At 41.9% G+C, this 20004-nt stretch overlaps 1 protein-coding gene across 1 annotated transcript in view; it reads right to left on the bottom strand.

Annotated features, from left to right (window-relative positions):
- LOC126471568 (uncharacterized) overlaps nucleotides 1-20004 on the bottom strand; it is a 285067-nt gene that overhangs the window by 29263 nt on the left and 235800 nt on the right. Inside the window, exon 2 of the mRNA XM_050099793.1 lies at nucleotides 5603-5763. Within this exon, the coding sequence (XP_049955750.1) occupies nucleotides 5603-5762 (160 nt within the window). The 5' untranslated portion in view covers nucleotide 5763. The remainder of the gene's footprint in view (nucleotides 1-5602; nucleotides 5764-20004) is intronic.

Below are 20004 nucleotides of genomic sequence, written 5' to 3'. Positions count from 1 at the left end.
AGAGCAATCTTCCAGTCATTCGGGATTTTTTCGGTTTGTCAGAGGTTTTGGATTATTTGAGTATTTTTTTTTGAGTGAATTTGGGCCTAAATTTTTCAAGAGTGCTGCTACAATTCCGTCCTCCCCTGATGCTTTATTGCTTTTAAGTTTTTTGATGTGAGCATTAATTTCTTCTTGTGTTGGTGGTGACGAGTTCTGTGGTGATATTTCTGGCTGAAATTTAGGGAATCTCTCTTTGGGTTCCGGAAAATTTAAAAGCTGTGAAAAGTACGTGGCTAGTACTTGGCAATTTTCTTTATTTGTCAGGACCAATTTACCATCTTGTTTTCGAAAGCAAAGGTTTTGTAGTGGGTACCCTTTGATCGGGTTTGCGAAGCTCTTATAGAAATCGTGTTTGTTGTAGTTTTTGAAGTTTTCTTCGATTGATTGCAGTTGCTCACTCACATATTTTCGTTTAATTTGCCTTAAAATCTTACAAGTCTATCCGCGCATTTCGAAATATTTCCTCAGTGTTTCTTCTGATTTGTTGCAATTGTAATTCTGAAATGCCACTCTCCTTTCTTCTAGTGCGTTCTCGCATTCTTGATTCCACCAAGGGTGTTTTGGTTTTTTGTGAAGAGGGATCAGATCTTTTACTGTTTTGATGATTTTAGTTTGAAATTTCTCCCAAATTTCCGCGTGTTGTTCTTCCTATTTTTCAGTGGTTTTGGAGTCTTTGTTTTGGTGTAGGTCAAGTTCTGGGATCAGCGGTGTTTTTCTTTCGAATTTCCTCTTGGGTGAGAATTTAATTTTTATTCTGGTTAAATAATGATCCGTCGCGAACTTGCACATCGTGAATTACTTTTTGGTAGGTACATGATATTCCAATATGATCAGTTTGAAATTCTCCGAAATGATGGATACGTGATCGCCACGTTTTTTGTTTTTTGGGGTGTTTCCGAAGTGAGGTTGACATAATTTCTAGGTTGTTTTGTTAGCGTAATTAAATGAGTCGTGTGTCATTTCTGTTGGTAAATTTGTGTGCTGGGTAGCTTCGTACTATCTTTTGTATCTGTGTTCTCTTGTTCTCTGGCAATTTGTGGACTGAAGTTACCGAGTAGAATTTTCGCATCATCTTTTGTAATTTTGGCCATCTCTCTTTCAAGTTCTTCCCAGAATCTTTGTTTTTATAGGGTATTTTTATTATCACCCTTTGTTGGTACATGTACATAAATAAAGGTGTGGTTTTTGTTTGTGTGTTTGATTTGTAGGGTCATTAGTTGATTATTGATGCGTTTCACATCTGTTACTGAGTCCAGAACTTTCTTGTCTTCGGTAAAGGCCATTCCAAAAAGTGCTACTCCTTTGCCAATTTTCTTGTTTGTTCCACTTTTGGAGAGTCTGTAATTATAGTAGTCTATCGTTTCTGAATCTGTATAGCGTGCTTCTTGCAAGGTGAGAATTTGAATTTTCTGCTTCGTGAGTGCTGTTGTGAGGTCGTGTAATTTTCCTGCTTAAATAAGTGTCTGAATATTGAAAGTGCCCATATACGTGTGTGTTTTTCGTGGAAGTTTACCAGAGCACTCCGACTTGCTCTCTCCTATAAGTTCAAGCTCCCCAGAATCCGAATGCTTGGTTGCCACTTTTGAGAGGGTGGATTGCCCACCAGGGGTAATTTTGTCATTACTTGTACGAGTCACGTTAGCTTATTATCAATTGTCTAGCATTGCTAGTTGTGTAGAACCAGGGATTGTGAGTTCCTGGAGCATGTTAACAGCACCTCCTGGTGAACAGACGCCGACCATACCGCAGCTTACACCAAGTCAGACGCAGCATAGATTCTGGTTGTCATTTAGGTCCACGGCTGGTATTTTATTTCCCACTTACCCGGCATATCTACCGAGCATTCCCATATCCGCCACCTGGGGATGCGCCAGATAAGGGTTGACAAACCCCACACTGGCTACCGTATAGATTATTAACAGACGAGCACTTATTTTAATTATGAGTCCTGTCTGACGTGAATCTATTCTTTTATACATGGCGCATAATTTAAGCAACATCGCCAAACCCTTAAATGTTACGCGTAGTGGAAACTGGTCGTTTTTCAGAATGGAGCTTCTGCCTGTAAACGCACAGCCCAGGCTCTCTGGGGTATCGAAGTTTGAGAACGGTGGCATCACAGATTCTTCAGACTGCTTTTAACATTCATATAGCAACGCATTAGCCATCGGTGTAAGATGCTAATTCACTTGTATCTGCAGGCTAAAGCTCGCTTCAAGGAAACTATGGTATGCAAGAAAGCTTGATTATTGCACTCCATGGCATATCAAAACGCCAAGGGGCTTAGGGTGCGTAATAGCATTCCTGCACATGTACTGAAAGCTCGTATAGTCCTTAATGTCGTCACAACTGAGGCGTTGAGGTCAGAAACGGGACTTATCATTTTTGGGGTATATGAGTTATTACTGTAGTTGGTATTTTCACAGATTCCGCATCTTTTGGTTCTAAAATGGGACTTGTTCAGTGATTTTTCCCTGTCAAAATCAGTGTTGAAATTACGTTTCGTGCAGAAAGAGGACTTGTCACAGAGACAAGTCCCTATATTACAAGAAAGAACGTGAGGCGTGAGGGCAGCAGTATAGCGGTTTTCAGTAATCAGCTGCGAGATTTGCAAGTGGCTTCGGTAACGGAACAGTCAGACGAGTCCGAAGACGATTTACATGAATTTAGAAGAAAGAAAAGATGCCCCGAATTGTGGAAGAGGAATGTGATTACACAAGACAAGGTCAAGCGCTTGGATCATGCCAACTGGAAAGGAAACATTGTTCCTAGGAGGGAAACAGGAAAAGATTGCAGGTAAATAGTCATCCAATGTACATTGTTTGAATTCTCTGCACATAATGTAATATTCTGTAGCAGAGGCAAGTTGTGTAGAAACATTGTACTAAAATGTAACTATAAATTCCTTTCATGGACGCAAAGTTGAAATTTATGTTTTAGTTGTAATACGGGAAATCGGTAAAAATATGTTATTCGCCGAATATATGGGTTAATAATACGCTAATATCTGTTTACAGATGCCGGCATAAATGTTTTGTGAAGTTCTCATTTGCTCAGAAGGAAGTATTGTTGACAGAATTCAACAATATGCCCAACAATGATGGACAGGATGGGTACTTGCGTGCTCACATTCTTCCCTTCTTTCCAAAAGCAAGGAGACCACGCCCAAATTCTATTATCATTCGTGGAAGGACAGCAAGTTATTATTATTATAAGGAACTGGCATGACAACTACAATATTAGTTTATTAACCAGATGTGGACTCTGACCACAATCTATTGGTTATGAACTGTAGATTAAAACTGAAGAAATTGCAAAAAGGTGGGAAATTGAGGAGATGGGACCTGAATAAACTAAAAGAACCAGAGGTTGTAGAGAGCTTCGGGTAGAGCATTAGGGAACGATTGACAAGAATGGGGGAAATAAATACAGTAGTAGAAGAATGGTTAGCTTTGAGAGATGAAATAGTGAAGGTATCAGAGGATCAAGTAGGTAAAAAGACGAGGGCTAACAGAAATCCTTAGGTTACAGAAGAGATATTGAATTTAATTGATGAAAGGAGAAAATACAAAAATGCAGTAAATGAAGCAGGCAAAAAGGAATACAAACGTCTCAAAAATGAGATCGACAGTAAGTGCAAAATGGCTAACCAGGGATGGCTAGAGGACAAATGTCAGGATGTAGAGGCACATATCACTAAGGGGAAGATAGATACTGCCTACAGGAAAATTAAGAGACCTTTGGAGAAAAGAGGACTACTTGCAGGAATATCAAGATCACAGATGGAAAGACAGTACTAAGCAAAGAAGGGAAAGCAGAAAGGTGGAAGGAGTATATAGAATGTCTATACAAGGGCGATGTTCTTGAGGACAAAATTATAGAAATGGAGGAGAATGTAGATGAAGATGAAAAGGGAGATATGATACTGCGTGAAGAGTTTGACAGAGCACTCAAAAATCTAAGTCGAAACAAGGCCCCGGGAGTAGACAACATCCCATTAGAACTAATGACAGCCTTGGGAGAGCCAGGCCTAACAAAACTCTACCATTTAGTGAGCAAGAGGTATGAGACAGGCGAAATACCCTCAGACTTCAAGAAGAATATAATAATTCCAATCCCAAAGAAAGCAGGTGTGGACAGATGTGAAAATTACCGAACTATCAGTTTAATAAGCCACGGGTGAAAAATACTAACACGAATTCTCTACAGACGAAAGGAAAAATTGATAGAAGCCGACCTCGGGGAAGATCAGTTTGGATTCCGCAGAAATGTTGGAACACGTGAGGCAGTAATGACCCTACGACTTATCTTAGAAAATAGATTAAGGAAAGGCAGACCTACGTTTCTAGCATTTGTAGACTTAGAGAAAGCTTTTGTCAATGCTCAGTGGAATACTCTCTTTCAAATTCTGAAGGTGGCAGGGGTAAAATACAGGGAGCGAAAGGCTATTTACAATTTGTACAGAAACCAGTGGCAGTTATAAGAGTCGAGGGGCATGAAAGGGAAGAAGTGGTTGGGAAGGGAGTGAGACATGGTTGTAGCCTATCCCCTATGTTATTCAATCTGTATATTGAGCAAGCAGTGAAGGAAACAAAAGAAAAATTTGGAGTAGGTATTAAAATCCAGGGAGAAGAAATAAAACTTTGAGGTTCGCCGATGACATTGTAATTCTGTCAGAGACAGCAAAGGACTTGGAAGAGTAGTTGAAGGGAATGGATAGTGTCTTGAAAGGAGGGTATAAGATGAACATCAACAAAAGCAAAACGAGGATAATGGAATGTAGTCGAATTAAGTCGGGTGATGCTGAGGGAATTAGATTAGGAAATGAGACACTTAAAGTAGTAAAGGAGTTTTGCTATTTGGGGAGCAAAATAACTGATGATGGTCGAAGAAGAGAGGATATAAAATGTAGACTGGCAATGGCAAGGAATCGTTTCTGAAGAAGAGAAATTTGTTAACATCGAATTTAGATTTAAATCACAGGAAGTCGTTTCTGAAAGTATTTGTATGGGGTGTAGCCATGTATGGAAGTGAAACGTGGACGATAAATAGTTCAGACAAGAAGAGAATAGAAGCTTTCGAAATGTGGTGCTACAGAAGAGTGCTGAAGATTAGATGGGTAGATCACATAACTAATGAGGAGGTATTGAACAGAATTGGGAAGAACAGGAGTTTGTGGCACAACTTGACTAGAAGAAGGGATCGGTTGGTAGGACATGTTTTGAGGCATCAAGGGATCACCAATTTAGTATTGGAGGGCAGCGTGGAGGGTAAAAATCGTAGAGGGAGACCAAGAGATGAATACACTAAGCAGATTCAGAAGGATGTAGGCTGCAGTGGGTACTTGGAGATGAAGCTTGCACAGGATAGAGTAGCATGCAGAGCTGCATCAAACCAGTCTCAGGACTGAAGACCACAACAACAACAACATCCCCTTTCATCTGAACGTCTCAGTTGTGCTGTTGTGTTGTGTACCAATGCAGTAACGCTGTTGAAATCGTTACAACGTGTACCAGTGCACAAGTATGGGAACTGATAAATGGGGCTTGAAGTGTGGCACCTGTGTGGACGTCGTCGTCGTCCGCCTTGTGGCCGGGCGGCAGGCGCTGCTGCCAGGCCTCTGCGCCGGGCGGCCGCCCCCAGGCCACGGCAGACTCGTCCCGCACGTAGGGCGCCGCCAGCACCGCCGGCGCCACCAACACCAGCAGCCAGCACAGCATCCTGCAACCCACACCTCCTCCTCATTCTCTCTTCCTCATTTTTTTTCTTTATTGTTATTTAACACCTTACATAAAGGTGGGCTGGCAGCAGCACACTACGCTCCTCTTCAGCCACAAGGTTTACAAAGAAAATACAATGGAGAAACAGAGTATATAGAACAAAGTGGAGGGCAAAAAACAGTAGACATAGAGAACAAATAACACGTAGCCGTTCGTACGCGAAGACACCTAAAGAAACTGATGGCGCTGCACACGGACACTGATGATGGAGACGACACGTGAACGATGGAGCGTAGGCGGCGAAAAACACTGAGGCACAAACCCGACGGCACATACACTAAAACGATGGCGATGATCTCTGGCGCGAATATCCACGGAAACGTGTGCGAGTCCGGGGACCTTCCAGGAGGATAAGAAGGTGGTGGGGGAGAGAGAGGGGAGAGCAAAGATGCCAATGGCAGAGGAGATGGTGGGAGGAATGAAGGTATAGGGTAGGGGAAGCCCAGGGGAGGAGGGGGAAAAAGAGAGGAGGGAGGGAAGGGGGAGAGAAGGGAGAGAGGGTGCCCATAGGAACACAGGAAGTTGGAGGGGATCTTCCTCATTCCCTTTCACACTTCTATATTACACGTTTCGCCTCCGAGACAGAAAGGAAACTGGTTATTCACGTCCAATAGGCATTCCTCTACATCTGCACTAGTGCCCATTAAAATTGCTACACCACGAAGATGACGTGCTACAGACGCGAAATTTAACCGACAGGAAGAAGATGCTGTGGCATGCAAATGATTAGCTTTTCAGAGCATTCGCACATGGTTGGCGCCGGTGGCGACACCTACAACGTGCTGACATGAGGAAAGTTTCCAACCGATTTCTCATACACAAATAGCTGTTCACCGGCGTTGCCTGGTGAAACGTTGTTGTGATGTCTCGTGTAAGGAGGAGAAATGCGTACCATCACGTTTCCGACTTTGATAAAGGTCGGATTGTAGCATATCGCGATTGCAGTTTATCGTATCGCGACATTGCTGCTTGCGTTGGTCGAGATCCAATGACTGTTAGCGGAATATGGAATCGGTGGGTTCAGGAGGGTAATACGGAACGCCGTGCTGGATCCCAACGGCCTCGTATCACTAACAGTCGAGATGACAGGCATCTTATCCGCATGGCTGTAACGGATCGTGCAGCCACGTCTCGATCCCTGAGTCAACAGATGGGGACGTTTGCAAGATAACAACCATCTGCACGAACAGTTCGACGACGTTTGCAGCAGCATGGACTATCAGCTCAGAGACCATAGCTGCGGTTACCCTTGGCGCTGCATCAGAGACAGGAGCGCCTGCGATGGTGTACTCAACGACGAACCTGGGTGCACGAATGGCAAAACGTCATTTTTTCGGATGAATCCAGGTTCTGTTTACAGCATCATGACAGTCGCATCGGTGTTTGAACGCACATTGGAAGCGTGTATTCGTCATCGCCACTCTGGCGTATCACCCGGCGAGATGGTATGGGGTGCCATTGGATACACGTCTCGGACACCTCTTGTTCGCATTGACGGCACTTTGAACAGTGGACGTTACATTTCAGGTGTGTTACGACCCGTTGCTCTACCCTTCATTCGATTCCTGCGAAACCCCACATTTCAGCAGGATAATGCACGAACGTATGTTGCAGGTCCTGTACGGGCCTTTCCGGATACACAAAATGTTCGACTGCTGCCCTGGCCAGCAATTTTCCAGGTCTCTCACCAATTGAAAACGTCTGATCAATGCTGGTCGAGCAACTGGCTCGTCACAATACGCCAGTCACTACTCATTATGAACTGTGGTATCGTGTTGAAGCTGCATGGCCAGCTATACCTGTACACGCCATCCAAGCTCTGTTTGACTCAATGCCCAGGCGTATCAAGACGGTTATTACGGCCAGAGGTGATTGTTCTGGGTACTGATTTCTCAGGATCTATGCACCCGAATTGCGTGAAAATGTAATCACATGTCAGTTCTAGTATAATATATTTGTCCAATTATCATCTGCATTTCTTCTTGGTGTAGCAATTGTAATGGCCAGTAGTGTACATACACGTTATTACTCGGCATTTGACTGTTGATTGCCTGGCAGAGCTACTATCGAGCTACACTGAGGTGATAAAAGTCATGGGATAGCGACATACATGTGTACAGATGGCGGTGCAATGCAGTGATGGAGCTGTCATTTCTAGTCAGATTATTGATGTGAAAAGGTTTCCGTCGTGATTATGGCCTCACGACGAGAATAAACAGACTTTGAACTCGGAATGGTAGTTGCAGGTACACATGTTCTATTTCGAGATCAGTTAGGGAATTCAATATTTCGAGATCCATAGTGTCAAGAGTGTGCAGAGAATACCATATTTCTGCCACGAATAACGTAATGACCGACAGCCTTCACTTAACGACCGAGAGCAGCAGCGTTTGTGTACAGTTGTAAGTGCTAACAGACAAGCAAAACTGCGTAAAATAACCACAGCAAACAATGTGGGACGTACGAAGAATGTGCAGTGAGATGGTGGCGCTAATGGGCTATGGCGGCAGACGACCGGCGCAAATGCCTTTGCTAAAAGTACGACATCGCCTGCAGCGCAACTCCTAGGCTCGAGACCATATTGGTTGGTCTCTAGACGACTGGAGCCCCGTGGCCTGGTCAGGTGAGGAGGGATCTAGTGTGGCGCAGATCGCACGAAGCCATGGACACAGGTCGTTAACAAGGCACTGTGCCACTTGGTGGTGGCTCCTTAATGGTGTGGGCTGTGTTTACATGGAATGGACTGGGTATTCTGGTCACAATGAAAATGGCAGTGTTCGGCTACTAGAAGACCATTTGCAGCCATTTATGGACTTCATGTTCCCAGACAATTATCGAATTTTTATGGATGACAATTTGGTATCTCAGCGGGTCACAGTTGTTCTTGATTAGTTTGGAGAACATTCTGAGCAATTCGAACGAATGGTTTTGCCATCCAAGTCCCCTGACATGAATTTATGCGACATAATCGAGAGGTCAGTTCGTGCATCGACAACACTTTCGCAATTATGGACTGCTAGAGAGGCAGCATGGCCCAGTATTTCTGCAGGGGACTTGCAACGACTTGTTTAGCCCATGCCAAGTCGAGTTTCAGCACTACGCCAGGCAGGAGGAGGTTCGACACGATATTGGGAGGTATCCCATGATTTTTGTCACCGCAGTGTATTTCTTTACCGTTCCACTTTTGAAGAGCGTGCGGGAAAAACGAACGCTTAAATCATTCTGTGATGTCTCTTATTTTATTATGACGATCATTACCTTTTCGTATTTTCGCATTCGGAGGAGAAAGTTGGTGACTGAAATATCATGACGACACCCATTCGCAACGAAAAACACGTTTGCTTTAACGATTACCACCCCATTTTGCGTATTATATCCTTGCCACTCTCTCTCCTATTTCGCAGTCGCACAAAACAATGTGACCTCCTTCGAACTTTCTCGATGTCCTCCGTCAATTCTATCTGATGTTGATCGCACACCGGACAGCAATACTCCAGTAGAGGACGGACAAACGTAGTGTAGTAGGCCTGGTGCATCTTCTAAGTGTTCTCCCAATAAATCACATCTTTGGTTCGGTTTTCCCACAATATTATCAATGTGATCGTTCCACTTTAAGTCTTTCGTAATAGTAATCCCTAAGTACTTAGTTGAATAGACAGCCTTTAGACTTGTGCCGTTTATTGTGTAACCGAAATTTTGCAGATTTCTTTTAGTATTCATGTGGATGACTCCACGCTTTTCATTATTTAGATTCAATCGCCACTGTTCGCATCATAAAAATATCTTGTCTGAATCATTTTACAATTGGTTTTAATTTTCTTATGACTTTGATGATGATGATGATGATGAGGTCCCATACTCCGAGGAGCGTAGGGGACGATGCGGGAGACCCGCACCGCTGTACTAGGCAAGGTCCTAGAGGAGGTGGTTTGCCATTACCTTCCTCCGACCGTAATGGGGATGAATGACGATGATGTAGACGACACAACAACACTCAGTCGTCTCGAGGCAGGAAAAATCCCTGACGCTGCCGGGAATCGAACCCGGGACCCCGTGCGGCGTCTATAATATGTGCAACACGCCGAGAAGATTACTGCTACCCGTGTTTTTACGATTAGTATCTCTCCAGCACGTTTAAATCGTCAACTGTAAAACAGCAGAAGTGTTTAATTTCATATATGAAGTTCTCATGTACGCCTTACAATTTCTTCCTGGAAATTTATTTCCAATCCCAAATCTTCCTTTCTATTTGGCTCTAAGCACTATGGGACTTAACATTGAGGTCATCAGTCCCCTAGACTTAGAACTACTTAAACCTAACTTAACCTAATGACATCACACACATCCATACCCGAGGCAGGATTCGAACCTGTGATCCTAGCGGTCACGCGGTTCCTGACTGAAGCATCTAGAACCGCTCGGACATAGCGGCCGGCTCCTTTCTTTTTCATGCTTTTTATTATTATATTAATAAATACAATATATTGAGAAATATTTCGGTTTATTTGCAGTGTAGGTAACGTAAGAATTGAAACTAAAGTAATTTCCGGATAGTGACTTGACCACACGCCCTTCGTATTATTGTTCTGTACTCGTTGTGCTGCGCCAACCGCTGTCTGGGACTTACATTCACGTAAATGGCAGATGCCTCACGCGACCCCAGGCCTGAAATGCCGTTTCTCCTAAGCGCAAGGTCTTGTGGCATTCCAGCTTCTGTCACTTTCAATTCTGGCAAAGCCCTGCATGCAGCACAAATTTGAACGAAATCGGTAAAAACGAGCAGGCGCGGTCCCCTTGTTAGCGAGTGACGACACGTGCAACTTACTTTCTGAAGTTCCTACTTATCTATCCAGATATGTGCATTTGTTTGAAGATTGACAATTTTGTGTTGCTGGAGGCTTTCCAGACAGAGTAATTGTTGAAATAATTTTCAGGCGAGACGTCAGATGATTTTCATTAGCAATAGAGAGCTCTTCTCACTTTTTTTCTAATCCAATCGGTTCAGAAGCCCTAAGCAGAGTTTACCAGATATTGCTTTACCCTTTTCCAAGCAATCACTGAAAAAAATCTATTTTATATTCTTGAAAATACCTATTTCGTTTCGGGAGTGAACCGGCGGACCTAGCATTAACCCAGAGTAACACATCTCCGGAAGAAATCCACTATGTTCTTTTTAAAACAGTCAATACATTGTTGGAGAGTTTGTTCCTTCATTTGATTTTGATCATTATCAAAAAAAACGAAAAAAAAAACTCAGCTTGCGATAAGCTTTCTCTTTACAAATTCTTGAAGTGAAAGATATCGTACTATTTCTTTTGGTATGCCTCCGGCGTCATGTGCTTCATATAGCGTTAATAGCCGATTGTCCAGAACTATATTGTCCACTACTGCCATTTTTACTTGCAATGTTGATACATCACTCGCGCCGCTCCGCTCAGGGTATCCGCGCGGTCTGAGGCGCGTTGCACGGTTCTCGCAGCTCCTCCCTAGGGCATGTGTGTTGTCCTTAGCATAAGTTATTTTAAGTTAGATTAAGTAGTGTGTAAGCTTAGGGACCGATGACCTCAGCAGTTTGGTCCCACAGGAACTTAGCACAAAATTCCAAAATTTCCACCCCTCACGTGGAGCTTACTGACGAGAAGTATTGCCACGCTTGTACACAGATACCCATTTATTACCTGTTGTAAGTGAAAGAGCAACCTTCACCAACTGCGAATGAAATTACGGTAGTGATAACACGATCAAAACAAAAAAAAATTGTAATGGCATAGTACTACGGTTTACCGACTTGAATGAAACAACGAGAATACGTTATAAATTCGAGTGAACAGAATTATTTTGCAGCCTCGCATAACTCTTAGCTTACGTCGTTAACAGTACGTTCAGAATGAACAAAAAATATACGAGAATAATTATCAGGCGTCCGACCAGATAACGCAATCAACGGCCTCAGTACGATGTCACAAGACATGTTGCCTTCGGAAGAAGTCACGATAAACTGAATTTCTGAACATAGCTAATCAGTGCAGTTGATGATGGCGGTGTGGGGATTCGCTGAAATACTGTGACGTTGAACACCGAGATCTGGCCGCACTTCAGTGTTTCTATCACTATTAACTCCAAATAAAATTAAACAATCACATAACAAAGGTGCAAGTCCGTTGATACCAAAGCCATCTTTGTGCCAGGACGATGAATTTCCTCCGTGCACTTGTACTCCAACAAGTGGTTGACAGAAGTGATCATGTTCTTCACAAACTGTTTATTAAACAGTGTGAGCAGCACAGACAGAAATGGTTGCTAAAACTACACTTGTGTACAGAAAGATAATGGCAAATTAAATGTGCATGACTAGGTGCGAAATTGCGATAGCTTTTGCATATAATGTTAGTGGTCTGTCATTGAGTGTTACATGCGTTAAATACCTAGCAATAACGTTAAAAAGAGGTATGAAGTAGATATTGTAGGTAGGTATAACGGACGAATTAGGTTTATTGAGGAGTTCTGATAAAGTGAGCTGCATCTGCAACGGAGATAGGGCACAGTAATCTCGTGCGAAATATCTTTATCTTCCTAATCCGGATATCGAAGAAATCTAGTGCCATGGTGTTAAACTTGTACCATTCTTGTCTAGTCATAGGAGTGGCTTACAGAAATTCCCAGGTCCCTTGCATGGAATTCTTTGGAAGAAAGGTGACACTCTGTTGGCGAACTACTGTTACAGAGATTTAGAGGCAAATTTAGAGACAAATTGTAAACATTTCAATCACCGCTAACGTATTTGTTATGGAATGACCATAAGAATAATATCTGAAAAATCAGAGACAAAAAGATGGCGCACAGATCATCTTTTCCCGCACCATGCATGATAATCTCTGTATCAGGCTAAGTATTTCAGGAAAGCCTCGTAAAAAGTAAATCAGTGTCGGGGAACAGGGATTTGTTTTCTCCTTCTCCCAACTGAGAGACCAGGGTAGGAACAAATACCTCACATAGCTCAGGTTGTTTTTCCCAACGTCCTCGCAAGTTCCTAAGTCATTCTGCAGAATTGTCGTTGTGTCGGGCTCCAGGTGAAAACGTACACTGTAGGACTGCGAGAAAAAGTCCTTTTTAGAAACTGGACAATAGTCCTCTATGCGAAGCTCTGTGTATGCAGCGCGAGGTAGAAGAGCGCCAGGCGAATATGATCGTCAAACTGAGTGCCAAGTCTTTAACTTATACGCGTCTCAGATACAGAAGACAAACTTCTTAGAGTGAAATTATTTGTGTACAGGCATACAGCAAGCGTACTAAAAATAGACTATAGGCATGTCTGTGGACGTCACAGGCCACAATACTTCTTCACTGAAAAAAAAAGAGATTAACCAAACTCTACAATACCGAAACGAAGCAAGGACAAAAGGTGCCAGTGTATTTACGACGTCTGTGAAATCTTAATAGCGTCCTGTCATTAACAAACATAGCACAACAACATACTTATAATATACAACAAGGTGCCTTTACCGAACAATTGCCTGGCGCGTTTATGGGACGTTTGCTCAAGTATACCAGTTTTCTCTCCTTAATCCTATCATCCTGTAAATTATTAAATTTTAAACTATTGGTAATGAAAAAAACTACAGCCTATCGGTGACAGTACAGTTCAAGTCCGATCTCGCAGCCAATCTACCAATAGAGCTCACATAAAGGATTCGGACAAAACCATGCGAGCACCAAAACATTTCTATCTCAGATCTCCTTTGATGTCCAAAACAGTCTGAATTCTCCTGGAGATCGTTCCATGTAAGTACTAAATGGGGGTCAATCAGATTATATATTATTCCTCACCAAGAATCTGTTTCAATTCTCTGACATAAAATCAAAAAGCTCTTAACTGATTTTCCAATAAAAACCGCGGTTATGTCATATTTTGGAAATCTGGTTACTGTAAAAGACCAGGGAAGATAAGTTATTTTATGTGTCTGCTCATTAAACTATTACTGAATATTTGTGAAGTTGCAGCAGAGTAAATGGTGATAATAATATTGTGATGGGAAGTGTTTCTACGCCACTAGATGAACCTTTTCACGTAAAATGGTGTCAGAGGTCCTCCCCGTTACATTTACTTTCAGTATGATCACAAGATCACCTAAGGCCTCACCGCCACACACCGTTGGGTGGCTTGCGGAGTATAAATGTAGATGTAGATGTACTGACGCCCATATCGTCTCCTCTGTTGATACATACACACGGGCTTGTCTGACCATATGAAACGGTTCTACTTTTCAGCTTACTGCTCTTTATTGAAGCCTCTTCCTTGCACTCATCTGCATTACCACAAGTTTAACAAAGGTGGTCCTGTCACGATCATTTTATCTATGCAGTTGCTGTATCACTTATTTGTTTGGCACCATGTTCTTTTGGTGCTTATTAAGCTTTCGTGGTACCGATTTGAATCTCTCATGCCTCTCTTCTACTGCTGTACTTAACTGACTGATATGTATGCTGTCGTACAATCAGGCAGATAGACAGCAAATAGATAACCACACTATATTAACAACCATTGTCACGGACGGACCACTAAGTAGGCACCAACAATCTGACCTGCTGGGAGTCTGTTCGTCCTGACGGCAGCTCAACAGAGCTTCAAAATAATCATAGGAGTAGTAGCGGCTCACAACGTTTCTAGAAACGTTAGAGGAAACATAAAAGGAAACAGTGAGTTACAAGTTAATTATAAAACTTAGTTCGAAAATGGGAAATTTGCTAAGTTGTTCACACTACTTTCTTCAAACTCTATGCTTATACGTCAGCTCAAAGCTTTAAGTATAAATACGTATCTTCTAGCTACTCGGATTTAAAAGGGGATGTCACTTGGCAGAGAACTCTAGACTAGTGTTCAGTTGTCCGCGGAGGTGCAGTAATTACTCCGTTCACTGTGTAACATGGGGCGAGTATTGATGTGACATGTGGCGACAGGAAGTAATTCCTTTTAGCTCCACAGAGGTCATACTGTGATAAATATCGGATTTCGCACCAGTATCACAATGTACCATCAGATGAGAGTACCCGCAGTGACAGACACTCGGGGACAAGGAAATCACTTCAGAATTGTGGCCGATACACGATCACAGCAGAACGAACGACCTGCGCGGATGTGGATTCACGGCTAAAACTCGCTTGCCTACAAGGTAGGCATTACTTTAGGACATCGACTATGGAACCCCACGACCATCAAAAGAACAAAAATTCGGGGGAAAACTGCATCACATAGGTATTTGGAGTAGAATTGCTCGCAAAAGACTCTTTCTCACTACAATGTTACAGTAAGCCAAGAGGCAACAAGGGGGGACAGAGAAGGAATGAAAATCTTATCTCCTCAGATTATCCGCAAAAAATATAACCAACTGTTGGAGGGATTTAGGTTGGAAGGCTCACACGAATCGAATCTTGGGGAAGATTGGTGCCAGTTTCAAATGTATTTCACCTATTAATGAGATCGCTTAAAGAAACATTAAATTGATCAATTTCTTTGTGCACTTAGCTAATTTATATTAATGGAAGACACGGACGAGCCAAAGAAGATCTATGTGAGTGATGATGGGTTTGTTCGATCGGAGTCATGGAAACACTCTAGAAACATCAGTGATGGGCACTACCGTAAGAGAGCTATAACATTTTGCAAAGTTTTATTCACACAAGTTTTTGACTCAAAGTTCAAATACAAGTGAAGAAAAATATCACTTCCTCAGTCAGCTGTCTTGCTTCTTGGCCACGACAGAAAAACTGGTGAATTCGGCCTTAAGTAGAACAGCACCGACCACCATTCTTCCCACGTATCATCAGCTACTCATCAGCTACTGGAGTAGGAAGGAAAGTGGGGGAGAGATGCTTTCTGATTGGTTATAATCCTCTGAATATCAATCACACCATGGCTTGCGCAGAACGGATATTTATTTTTCTATCTGTACGTGCTATATTCATCAATGACGTCACGAAGTCTTCATGAAGACTGTGTACAAGGAACTTTGAAAGCAGGTGAAAACTCTAGGGCGCTTCATTTACGCCGATAAGGGCCTTTTGGTTGTGGTCATTAACGTATTGTATCAGTATGCCTAGAATGAGTTTCTGGATATTCATATTTCTCCGTTCGTCTACCACTGCCCGTAATTTGCCTGTTCTGTCTTCCATGAAGTAGTACTAGCGTCGACTGAACTCAGAGTGTAGCTACTTGACGTGAAAAAGAGTCAAGTGCAATGAAAGATGAAATCTCCAGATTTGAGCGTCGTCCAAATTAGCGCACCAGACATCAGCAACAACATCCACGCAATTTGGCGGATCTATGTGTTTTCTCGTCATAGATCAGGATGAACAATGATATGTCGTATGTCGAAAAGCCTTTCTAGTCTATGCCACAGCAGACTGAAGCTTCTATGATGACCCGCCGGATGACAGAATGTAACTTTTTGTCCAGTCATCTATAATGTGATAAGAGTCGCAGTACAGTTCTTTAGTTCAGAAATCGAGCGATGCGTCATTCAAATCTTAGAAACCAGAGGCTATTATAGTTTACTTTAAAATGTGGATCAAAAGAAAATATATGAAAGAAAGGGTTGCAGCTAATTATCTGTTGTTTATGTTTTACGCAAGACGAATTTCGGTAGATACAGTAGAAGACCATAATGTGTGCTACTGCGGGTAGCTGAAGATGTTTTATTTTTTAAAGCACATCACAGTATTCACTGAGTGTTTCTGCTTATCTTTTTAGACGAATTCTTGTGAAGGACTCCTTTTTCCTTTGTTTGCCTATAGAATGGAAAATTATTATCTTTCGCATTGTACTCAGGTAAAAATAGTAAGAAATATCTGGCACCCTAAATAGATGCTAGGGAAAACATTTTATCTCTTTTAGACTGCAATGTTTTTATACGTTATATTCCGTTTCCTAATAATCGCTAATAAGATGAGAATAATAAAACGCATCTGTTTCAGAACTATTTCAATTTCATCATTTTCTGTTTGTCCTCTGTCCCTCTGTAGCCACGAAATGGAATATTAGGCATAAATTTTGTCTCTGTGAATAAATAGAAAGATATCAATACTTTTGTGTGTTCATTGTATGCCAAGTTCACATCGTAAGACCTAAAACTGCTAACAACGTTGTGCGGGAAACGCCACATAAACACTGAACAGTGAGAGTGCATTACGACATTTAAGACTCAGTCTCTTGTTTGAAAATAAAGTCATGTTTACCTTTCTTTTCGTATGGGCCTGCAGTTCAGGAGCAACTGAAACTACAACTCAATTAAAAGTTTTACCTGCAGCAAAAGACCGCGACTTTTAGAGAACTCCCAAGTTTTAACTACTTTAGATACATTTTGTAACACGAAACTGTAATTATTTCAACATTTCTGATCGGAGGTACATTGCCCTTCGTTTTCTGTCAATTTACGTTTTAATGGTTTTAGAACAGAGATGTGACTTTTTCGGTAAGCCTGTTAAAAAAAAAAAAAGAAACACGTTTCTTATGATGATGTAACGACTACGCTGTCGTTACATATAGCAATTACTTTATAAAATTTGAAAGCAATTGTATACAAACAGGTCTACTGGTATTTCAAATGTACAAGGAAACTTTCTTACCATTGATGTCCAGGTAAGGAAATACAAATAGTTAATGCACTCAATAAACAAGAACGACCGAGGTGCTGCAGTTATTACAGGTTCCAGTACTCGTCGCAGAGCGGAGATCAAACCGCCATCCTCTACCGTCATTGATGTTTTACGTTCTTCTCAAAAATTGCTTGAAACCAGTCCCGTATATATTACTACTATTTTCGATTATTCCCTTTTAAGAGAGCGACTGAACTTGAGTAGTCATGATGTCTTCTTCTTTCTTTGTTCTTCCCAAATTCTCTTCATACGTTCACTGTGTACTCTCTTGCGTTCTTCCGACCATCTTTTTCTCGTTCTGTTCTCTGTATGTTCTTATTTAAGTGTGTGTTTCTTTATGATGTTTCTAAACTGTTCTCTATTGTTTATGTTGTCTTGTGTGATCCCTAGTTCTTTAATGTCGTCTTCTGCTTCAGCGATCAACTTTGTCTCGTTTTTGTTCTTGATTACTATCTCAAAGATTTGTCTTGTGATCTTGCTTTTACTCATCCTGCTGATATATCCACAAAATTTCATCCTTGTCTTATTATTGGTGTCTGTTATTGTGTCTATGTCTTTGTAAACCTCTCTAGTTGGCCTCTTCATCAAAATTGATTCCCGAAACACTGGTCCATATATTTTCATCACAATTTTTCTTTCCTGCTTTTCAATCTCTCTGATCTTCGTATGACTATGAATCACTGTAGTTTCTGCAGCATTAACTGCTTCTGGTAAGACTACTGTGTTGTAATGCCTTAGTTTCAAAAAAATTGTTCAAATGGCTCTGAGCACTATGGGACTTAACATCTGAGGTCATCAATCTCCTAGAACTTAGAACTACTTAAATCTAACTAACCTAAGGACATCACACACATCCATGCCCGAGGCAGGATTCGAACCTGCGACCGTAGCGGTCGCGCGGTTCCAGACTGAAGCGCCTAGAACCACTCGACCACACCGTCCGGCTGTCTTAGTTTCGCATTGACAGAAATACATTTCTTATTACAGTGATTCCAAGTGAGCTTATATGCTTTTTGTAATCTGGAGATTCTATCTTTATTGGCTATTGAGTTCAGTCCTGATGGTTGGATTATCTGAAGTGGGAAACTTGTGCCACTTTCCCGCATTGAGTAGTAATGGGGAGATTACTGCAGGTTTGTTTTGCATATGCTGTGTTTTCTCGTAGCCCAGTTTTCTGTGAGATTTCGTGTAGTTTTTCCAATGCAAGTTTGGCTTCCTCTCTATTGTTCGTTAGAATGGCAAGATCGTCCGCGAAAGCCAGACACTTTATCCTAATTCTCTGCTCTTTTTTAATCCTAAGGTGAATTCCTTTTATTATCTTTTCCCATGTCATCACAATTTATTTCAGAACCATGTTAAACAGAAGGGGGGGGACATTCTATCTCCTAGCCGAACACCAGTATGTATATGAAATGCTTCTGATGTTTCTCCCATGAATTTAACTTTGGAGGTTGTATCTGTTAATGTCTGTTGAATAATTGACCTTGTTTTCCTGTCAATCCTGAACTCCTATATAACGTGAAATAATTTTTGTCTATCTACTGAATCGTAAGCCTTTTTAAAATCGACAAAAGTTACCACAGTATTTTTATATCTTCTCATTGTTTTTAAGCTCCATATATGTTCGATGCAAGATCGATCTTTGCGAAACCCTGCCTGATACTCCCCTATTAACTGGTCCGCTTGTTCTTCTAGTCTGTTTAACAGGTCCTTTGAAAGAATTTTCTATATTACAGGGAGCAAGGAGATATATACGGTGCGTGGTGGAGAATACTTCTGATACCTCTTCACTATTCTATTCGTGAACTGTGAGCGGGAATAACGACTGTGTCGGTCACTCGCGACAGCTACTCTCCAATATTTTACTTTTCTTGCTGCGTCCAGTGATTGATAAGCTATAAAGCTATATTTGCTTAAATTTAGTGTATTGACAGACGACATTTCGATATTTAACCTTTACCTTTGCCACGGATTATCTTTGGTTGTCACTTGTAAAATTCTACCACATCGCCTTTTCGTGGTATTTATGTCGCTCTACGACCTCCGACCCGTCAGTCGGCAACACTTAGCAGAACCAGGAGCAGTTCTGAGTATACTCAGCTCTGGATGAAATGTCAGTAACAAAAAAGTTTCATGTACTATGACCCCACAATCCAGAACACTCCCCATTAATTTAGCAATCCCTTCGTACCATTCATTCTCTCGACGACCTATGATAAAGTGCTGCTAGAAGGGAAGCTGCTTATTTGGGTATTCAGAATAGAAATAATGGTTCAAATAGCTCTGAGCACTATGGGACTTGACATCTATGGTCATCAGTCCCCTAGAACTTAGAACTACTTAAACCTAACTAACCTAAGGACATCACCCAACACCCAGCCATCACGAGGCAGAGAAAATCCCTGACCCCGCCGGGAATCGAACCCGGGAACCCGGGCGTGGGAAGCGAGAACGCTACCGCACGACCACGAGCTGCGGGCTCAGAATAGAATAATACAGGTATCTCATTAGCTGCGTATGCCTTTCCTAT

This window comes from Schistocerca serialis, chromosome 3 (assembly GCF_023864345.2).
Source record: "Schistocerca serialis cubense isolate TAMUIC-IGC-003099 chromosome 3, iqSchSeri2.2, whole genome shotgun sequence".
In the NCBI taxonomy this organism is placed as follows: domain Eukaryota; kingdom Metazoa; phylum Arthropoda; class Insecta; order Orthoptera; family Acrididae; genus Schistocerca; species Schistocerca serialis.
Note: the sequence above shows the minus strand (reverse complement) of the source record. Positions and strands in the feature narration are given on the sequence as shown.